The following is a 9,486-nucleotide window of genomic DNA, read 5'->3' as shown; positions in this document are numbered from 1 at the left end:
ATTAATTGGTTAATGTACACATATTAATTGACTGAAGCTATAATTTTGGCTAGAATTGCTTTTGCAAAAATACAGTCACGTTGGACTTTGGAGCCATATGCTCAAAACACCATGTGCACTGCCTACGGGACGGGAAGCAAAGCATGCTGGGAGAAATAAAAGCAGAAGGGTTCATAGCACGACAAACTAAAGAGGTAAAACCTTATGAATATCAGTGATCTCCATGTTTATTCAACTTTATTTATTTGTTACATTTATTAATGCTTTAACTATGAATACTGTGCTTGTGCTGTTTTTCTTCAAAAGAAATGCCTCAGGTTTTGATTTTTTTTTTTTTCTAATTCTATAATGTTCATTGATTTTTAACTATGCTGACGTGTCCAAATAGTGTTTGGGGCCACTTCGTGTGCCCTTGAAATGCTTGAATTTATATCTGGTATCCACAGATCTGATGGGAACTAATTCGATTTAGTAAAAAAATGGCTGTAATAGTCTATTTCTTAGAAGTTATTTTAATTTCTCATTAAGACTCACCGCCTAGGGAGCAGACCCTCATAAACCTGCAGGTGCAGATGAATTGATGAAATGCGGCATGGATAGCACTTTATCAAATCTGGGAACTTCACCAAATTGTTATTTTAGGCAATCTATGTGAATGTTCATGGAACTGTTCAAAATAATTTCCATCTTGCTCCTGTTCACTCACGCTGCACACATGAAGGTCTGTGTTCTGCAGCTATTAAAATCCTGATATGCATTTGATGATCTTTTGCTTCTGTTTTCATTGTGTCTTCCCAGCAACATGATTTGCCTGTATTTGTGATTACAGATGACACTGTCAGGCTCTGTGCACCCTTGTGGATTAAATTACACACTTATCACATTTAAACTGAGGTAATTAAGCTTAAAGTTAAAGAAGAAAGCTTCCTCTTCATCTATTGGAAATTAAACCACTTGCTTGGTCTCTTACAAGTACGGTGGCCGAGAAGTGCAGAGCAAATCACAATTCTGAAAACAAAATAACAAATTACAAATTACAAATGCAAGTCTAAAAAACAAAATAACAATTCAGAAAGCACAACAACAATTCAGAAAACATTATAACAAGTCAGAAAACACAATGACAAATTCGAAAACAAAATAACAAGTCAGAAAACACAACGACAAATCCGAAAACAAATTAACAAGTCAGAAAACACAACGACAAATCAGACAAACCGGAAGAGGTAGGTATAGTTTGAGACAGCGCCATTGGTTTGGGATTACTCACCGCTGACTGGATGAGACATCTGTCAATCAACATATACAGGGAAGAGCCAGCCGAAGAACAGCAGAGTCGTGGTAGAAAGTTCGGAGATGGTATTAAAGTAGCTCAGTTTAAATGTATTGTATGAATTGCCCTTACTCTGGAATAAAAAATACGGGGTGTCTATTTACATTTAGTTAAAAGTGAATGTAAAACATCAGCTCCGGTGGCACAGATGGATAAGTGCGTGCTCTAGGCATTTTGACGCGATCGACCCGGGTTCGATCCCGCCTTTTGCCAAACTTTTTTTTCTCCCTTTTCAAATCTCGTATCACATCGTAAAGGCATTTATTTTCAATAAAAATTAAGGAAATAATCAAAAAGTTGAAAATAAATTATCGGGTAGGGTTAGGGTAGGTGTAGGGAGGGCTCAAAAATACAGAAAAAATTTAATTTTGTGAAATATTCTTTTTAAATATACTTTCAAATATAATGTATTCCTGTGAAGCAATGCTGAATTTTCAGCATCATTACTCCAGTCTTCAGTGTCACATGATCCTGATGATAAACATGATAAATTTGGGACCTGTGATACTTTTTCAGGATTCTTTGATAAATAACATTTTTAAAAGAACACTTACATTGTTAGAAAAGATTTCTATTTTTAATAAATGCTGTTCTTGTGCTGTGCTGTAAACTTTTTATTCATCAAAGAGTCAAAGACAAAAATTATCACAGGTTCCAAAAATAAAAAGAAAAGAAAAAGAAAAAGTATTTTTTGGGACCTGTGATATTTTTCAGGATTCTTTGATAAATAACATTTTTAAAAGAACAGTGTTTAATCAAAATATAAATTTTGGGGTAAATCATTTTTTTTTTTTTTCTTTCTTTCTTTTTTTAAAGAAAGTAATACTTTTATTCAGAAAGGACGTGTTAAATTGAATTTTATTATTGGTGGGGAATTTTTAGTATTTCTTTCTCGTCTTTCATCTTCCCCACTGTTAGAGATTACAGGTAGTGTATAGGCAAGAAATAGCAAGCTTGCTTTGAAAGCACAAGATCCCACCCTCCCTGCAAATCACTCTCGAAAGCCACGCCTCCTCCAAAACACATGAACACCCACAGGCATACCAGAGGCTAACCAGCGACACGATGAGAGACGGCGTCATCTCTGTCAGATTCCCTCATGTCTCATTCACCGGTGAGAAAACATTACAGTATTACAATAATAACACCTTCCATTCTCACTCGGTCTGCAATAGTGTGATGGAACGCACTGATGACGTATCATGTCTGTGCGAACAGGGTGCGCCGTGGTGCAAATGCATACATTGACAGGCAGGTAGGACAGCCTATCGTAGCCCTCGGACCAAGGGATATGATTGGACAAACTTTTTATGGTCCTAAGCCTTCCACAGACGATATATAAATACATTTAGACCACTTAACTTAGTGATTGCTATCAGGATGTTAAGAGACTTACAACCAGTGTAACAAAAAATGTTTTTGAACCAAATCACCTACCCTGCCTTTACTGTAGGGGACTTTAGCCCTAAGTTCCTCTCATGTGACCCTGGACCACAAAACCAGTCATAAGTAGCACAGGTATATTTGAAGCAATAGCCAACAATACATTTTATGGGTCAAAATTATTGAGTTTTTTATTGTGCCAAAAATCAGGATATAAAGTAAAGATCATGTTCCAGGAAGACATTTTGTAAATTTCCTACTGTAAATATAACAAAACTTAATTTTTGATTAGTAATATGTATTGCTAAGAACTTCATTTTGACACTTTAAAGGCGATTTTCTCAATATTTTGATGTTTTTGTACCCTCAGATTCCAGATTTTCAAATAGCTGTATCTCGGCCAAATATTGATACATATATCATAATTTAAAATAATTGACCCTTATGACTGGTTTTGTGGTCCAGGTTCACATATATTCCCTGACTTCCAATCATAGTTTAGCGTAAATCATCCAGAGTTGGCCATAGGGACACAAGATGCTCAGAACAGATTGAAAGCCTGCCAATCATAGTAAACCTTACACTTTTGGTTCAAAAAAATCATTAGATGTTCTATATTTGTCTACAACACACCTGGGGAAAGAGACGGCACAAGAATCCAGATATAGACTTGCCACATAAGCTGGTGTATCAACATATGCTGTTCATTATAAATGCCTGAAAATCTGTTTCACCATTCAGTCAGTAAACCATTTTAGAGTTTAAACAAAAAAAGTACCCTAATTATATACGAAATATGCAATATATGTGATTGTATAAGAATAGAAATGTAAAGGAAACCATCACTTTCTCTTAGAAATAAATCAGTATTATGTTTCTCTAATGTTTCACATCGTTCATAGTATATTTTCTCTGTTTTTAAATTGGCTGTTGCTGTCCCTATCTTTGAACTACTTATTTGCTTCAGTAAGCACATGCTAGCTTATAAAACCCCCCAGCCACCGGTTTCTTCGGGAAGCAATGAAGTGATGTTATAACATAAGCACAGTTCATGATGGGAAGATCAGATAACAAGGAGAGAAGCAGACCATAACAACTGAACCACACTGAATTTGAAAAGAGTTTGCGAGCCACTTGAGAATCTCATTAAGCTGGGTTGCTGTCTACACTTTCAATTTATGGAAATTAAGTTGGTGATAAGTGTCAGGTGGACTCTTATGGGTTAGTGAGTACAGAGAATGAATAGATATTTATGCCTATATTAAAATCTAAATTTCTAATGACTAACTGGATAAATGCAGTGTGTGTGTGTGTGTGTACAGGTATATATGGTTTATGAGGACACAAATGTGTATAATGACATGGGTACTACAACGTAAACATGGTAAAACAAAAGGCTTAAAAAACATACAAAACGGTGTTTTATGAAATTCAAAAATTGCCAGCAGTTTCCTGTGAGGGGTAGGTTTAGGTGTAGGGTTGGTGTAGGGCAATAGAAAATACAGTTTGTACAGTATAAAAACCATTACACCTATGGAGAGTCCCCGTAAACCACAAATACAAGTATGTGTGTGTGTGTGCGTGTGTGTGTGTGTGTATGTATTTATGTATATATGATCTTCATAAAACAGAAAGAAAAAAAAAACTTAAGTGTCCATAGTTCAGGAAACATAATCTAACAGTAGTTCTTAATATGTCACTTTATCATTAATATATATTTTTGAAACCATTACCTCTATTACACAGGAAGAGATCTGTTATTTATCACTTCTTTACAGAAGTCCATTATATTAATATACTTACTGTAACACACACACACATGTCTGGTTTGCTATCCTTGTGGGGACTCTCCATAGGCGTAATGGTTTTTCTACTGTACAGACCGTATATTCTATTGCCCTACACCAACCCTACCCCTAAACCTACCCCTCACAGGAAACTTTCTGCATTTTTAGATTTTCAAATAACTTAATTCTGTATGATTTATTAGCTTGTTTACCCGTGGGGACCTCAATTTAGGTCCCCACCGTGACACGAGTCCCCATGAGTCTGTGTGTATTCAGGTTTAAGTCCCCACCAGAATAGAAAAACAGGTACACACATTACACACACACACACACACACACACACACACACTATTTAATAATGTAGCTTAGACACACACTTAATAATAAACCAAGGTCACTCACCACTATATTAGCATCCATAACAGTAACTCAGGGTCACACATGAATACAGCCAGGGTTTACTTGCTATGTGCTCCTTTAATGTTTCAAAACAGCATAGCACAAGGTCACTGCTCATAATGGATTTCCGAAAGTGCTCTTAGTGTAACAGTAACTCCATATTCTTGTAATAAAACACAAAGACAGCCATCAGAAAGATCTCAGTAAGGTGAAATGAGTCCATTACTAACAAAACACACACACACACACACAGCAAGAGATATTAGAGGAGCGACATGTGTACCTGTGCATTTCCATAATGCATTCTAACCCACTAGAGTCTGCTTTGTTTAGAGGGCACATCCAGTGAGTGAAGCTGATGGTAAGATTCATTTCTGCACCTCAATCCTGCTGACATTCACATGGCACACATACACGGAAATAAAAGTGCGCGCACCCCCCCTCCCCCTCCCTTTTTAATACTTTTCTAAAGTATTTATTTGCATAGAATGAAATTCCTGCATTTATAGATTTAACTTATAATGTATTTTTGAACAGCAGATTATGTTCTGATATTTTTAGAAGGGGAGTTAACTAGTTTTAACTAATTTACAGCTGCAGGTTTTGAGATGAAGAGCCCCAAATTCAAAATTCTTGAATTCAGTTTAACAAAATTCAAATAAAAAAATAAAAGTATACTATGGTAAATACTGTAAAAAATAAAAAAAATCAATTTATTATGAATATCAGTTCAGCTATTCAGTATGAATTCACATTGTGTTTTAAGATTTCCTCATCATCATATTTATGCAAGGCACCACAAAATTCAATTCTGCAGTGGTTGCTAAAATCTAAAAATAACACTGGACTGAGGAGAAATTATGCCACATTTTGATGGTTCTTCAGTGAGTGTATTCACTTTACCTACCTGCGATTCTTAAGCCATTCTTCTCAAACTTCTTAAACTGTCAGTGATGTAAGGCTGAAGAAACAAGAGACACTAGTCTCAATGGAACTTAAAATGGCTTTATATTAACTCAAATCAGTTGAATATGTTAACATGAGAGATGTGATAAAAATCATTTTCTCAGCCTGGACACTCACTTCCCTCCAGTCCTTTTTCAACTCGTTCCTCTAAGTTGAAGCAGCTTCTAATACTACAGCACATGAGTCAAGCCTTCGCATATATCATGTAACATCCTTTACTGTAGCCTCATTACCTCCAATTAACAGTCAAAGGCTCCGGCTTGAATTCACTATTACGCATTGAATGCAATTAGATGCACAGTCAAAGTTATCATTAGCAAAACAAATCACCATATTTTTCATTAAAACATTAGCAGTGAGAGTTTTTCAATCAAGCAACTTTCTTTACTAGCTACAAACGGAGTTGAATATACAGCATTTTTGATAGATTGACAGTTCTTATACAATGATTTAAAGGAATTAGGACAAACGGTAATCATCATACAATTCAAAACACTTGGATTGAATATTCTGTTTCATTTGATTGAATATAGGTTGGGAGATTTGATAGGCAGGTTAGTAGGCAGCAAGTATGTGATGATAAGGCACAAATGAAGGATATGATACTGATTGTCGTCAACTGTGGTTATACCTAAATGCAACGGCATGCAGTGAATTCCCTTGTTTTGGTTAAAATTGACTCATCCAATTGAGAAGACAAACAGTGCAGACAGAAAAAACCCCAATGATATTGATATAGTGCCATCTGCTGGTGCAACAAACAAATACTTGGCTGGATCTCATACAGGCAATAATTGTATTGATCTTTAACAGGTGCAATACATGGTAAAACTGCATTGCTCTTTGGGTGTATCTTTCAAAATAAGTTACTATTTTTGCAATAAATAATAACATTATATTATGAGACACAGAATGAGGTCAAATACATAAGTGCAAATTTTAAGTGCATTTCACTTTTGCAGGCATCGAGATTCAAGTTTTCTGGGAAACAGTAGGGAAAAAAAGCATCCCTGATAAGGAGAATCAAATCACAGTTTTACATAATTTCCCAACATGCACCTTTTTTTTTCCTTCCCAATATTGGTATTATATTTTCTACACTCTAAAAAATGCTGGGTTAAATACAACCCAGTGCTGGGTTAAATAGGGACAAACCCAGCAATTGGACTGTTTTGACCCAGCGGCAACCTTCTGGGTAGTAACCCAACCGCTGGGTCAAAACAACCCAATTGCTGGGTTTGTCCCTATTTTACCCAGCACTGGGTTGTATTTAACCCAGCATTTTTTAGAGTGTAGCTGCACTTTAACAATCAAATGGGAAGGAGGAGGGGAGAAAAGACAGATGATAATTAAGAATACATAATAAAAGTTAAATAAATAAATTAAAAAAACATTTGCAACATGCAGCATTTTTAAATCAGACGCAGCTCAAAGTGCGTCACGTCAGAAAAGCTCTTTTTTTTCATGAGGTATTCATGCTAGTTTCATATGGCTTTTTGTGCCATTTTCAAGAAACGTTTCCATTTAACGATTTAACAACAACAATATTGTAGTGTAACCATCAAGTAAAAATTTATAACATTTCCCTTTAATACATCTAAGTGTACACAAGCTTATAATTTTCTTGGATGAACTATATATGGCATTTTCAAGGTATTTTTAAATAAATTAATAGACAGAAAAAACGGATAAAATCTGAACACAGTAGCAACACAAAATCAGCCTGATCTCTCTCAGATCTTCTCAGTCTCTAGGAATTCGGATGGATCCGTCAGACTTTGACATTGCTGCCCGTTTTTAGGAAGCCCATTGGCTGTGCCTTTCTTATTCCGCTTCTCAAACTCCTCAGTGATCTCTGCTAGAGTCCTTCCTTTGGTTTCAGGCAAAGCGAAACTGACGAAAAGACATGCCGTCACACAAACTCCACAGAAGGGGATGAAGCAGAACTGTCCCAGGCCCTTAACTATGAACGGAAACGCCATTCCTATGATGAAGAGGTTAAGCCACATCATGGAACCGGCAACCATGTAAGCTGCGGGACGCGCCATTTGGTCAAAGAGCTCGGCGGGAAGGATCCCGGTGACCCCTGCGGGGCCCATGCCAAAGCTCAAGATGTAGGCGAACATGCAGACCATACTCAGATAGGGCATGCCGGCCACTTTGCCCTCCAGCGAAAGAGCGACAGTGAAGACCACCGCCCAGCAAGCCATGAGCAGATACCCGCCTGCGAGGAGCAGCCTGCGGCCAACGCGCTCGATCAGGAGATTACACACCAGAGCAGACGTGAACTCGCAGGCACCCGTGCCGATCGTGACATACTGAATCCTGTCCGTTGGAATACCGGCTTCTTGAAAGATATAGGAGGCGTAGAAGTAAATGGAATCATTTCCACACAACATCATGGCACTGCTGGCAACCATCACGGTGCAGAGCTGCCTGCGAAGACTTCGGTCACTTAACAGCTCCCACAGCGTTTTGGCACGGGCTTCGCCTGCTTCTGCCCGCTCCTGGAGGATCTCTTCCAGCTCATCAGTAAAAACGCTGCACGCTCGGAGGCGTTTCAGGGCTTGACCGCATGCCTCTCGGTCTCCTCGGTCGATGAGCAGGTAACGTGGGCTCTCTGGAAACCAGGGCAAAGTGACCAGCTGCACTACGCCGGGGAGAGCGTTGCTCGCCAGCAGATAAGGCCAGAGAGATTCACTCCCCAAAACTTCAGTCAGACCCATTACCTGGCCCATCAAGATCCCTAGAGCAGTGAAAACAGCAGACGAAAAGGCAACAGCACCTCTCAGGTGCTTGGGTGCACTCTCTCCGAAGTACATGGGCTGGACGTTCATACTAACCCCAGCATTGACCCCCACCAGCAGACGAGCAAGGATGATCATCTCAAAAGAGCCAGCGGAGCGACTGCACAGAGCCAGCACTGCGCTCACAAAAAGGAAGCAGTTGTTTAGCAGCAGTGCACCTTTACGTCCGCACTTAATAGCCATTGGGCCAGCAAGCAGGGATCCCAGAAGTCCCCCGAGTGAGTAAATGGAGACAATAAAGGTCCACATCAGTGTCACCTGACTGGCCTCAAGAGAGGTGCCCCATCTCTTCATACAGGTCTCATTAATGAACTTCTGCACATAAGCTGTGGGTGCATTGATGATTGAAATATTGTAGCCATACTGAAAAGTGCCACCAATGGCTGCAGAGCACACAGTTAATGCAAGAGTGCGAGTGCAACCTCCTCGCTTCATAGTGTCATTCATTTTTTTTTATTTTTTTTTTTACTTTTTATATAGTCAGATCTAGCTGGAATACACACGTGCAGATCCTGGTGATCTCCTGTCATTGAACAGAGTGATGCAGACTGAACTTCCTGAAAAATGACGTGAGTCTGTTGGTATTTCATAATAAGAGTCCCTTTTCAGGCTACATGAGATATATCCAGCTGCAGACCAGCCGTTTCAGAACCGCAGCCACAGAACCGGAAGTGAGGGGCGGAGTTATTGACAACGAGAGAGCACGGTGAGTAGTCTGTAATGTTTTTTCTATCTTATGTTTAATAATTATCGTATATATTACGTTAAGCATTTATCTGCTAAGTACTTAATGTGTGCTTGGCTTTATTAT

The 9,486-nt window shown here is 38.4% G+C and overlaps 1 protein-coding gene across 1 annotated transcript; it reads right to left on the bottom strand.

Annotated features, from left to right (window-relative positions):
* Positions 1–7,168: 7,168 nt before the first annotated feature.
* Positions 7,169–9,153, bottom strand: LOC107720365 (solute carrier family 2, facilitated glucose transporter member 11). Its single transcript, XM_016528052.1, has one exon. It carries the CDS (start codon positions 9,120–9,122, stop codon positions 7,602–7,604), a length of 1,521 nt encoding a protein of 506 aa, XP_016383538.1. The 5' UTR covers positions 9,123–9,153; the 3' UTR covers positions 7,169–7,601.
* Positions 9,154–9,486: the final 333 nt, after the last annotated feature.

This window comes from Sinocyclocheilus rhinocerous, unplaced genomic scaffold, assembly GCF_001515625.1.
Source record: "Sinocyclocheilus rhinocerous isolate Xijiao unplaced genomic scaffold, SAMN03320098_v1.1 scaffold792, whole genome shotgun sequence".
Lineage (NCBI taxonomy): Eukaryota > Metazoa > Chordata > Actinopteri > Cypriniformes > Cyprinidae > Sinocyclocheilus > Sinocyclocheilus rhinocerous.
This window is presented reverse-complemented; position numbering and strand designations above follow the sequence as displayed.

Excerpts from the sequence above, each read along its gene's own strand:
- LOC107720365 (XM_016528052.1), bottom strand. The coding sequence starts at position 9,122 with ATGAATGACACTATGAAGCGAGGAGGTTGCACTCGCACTCTTGCATTA.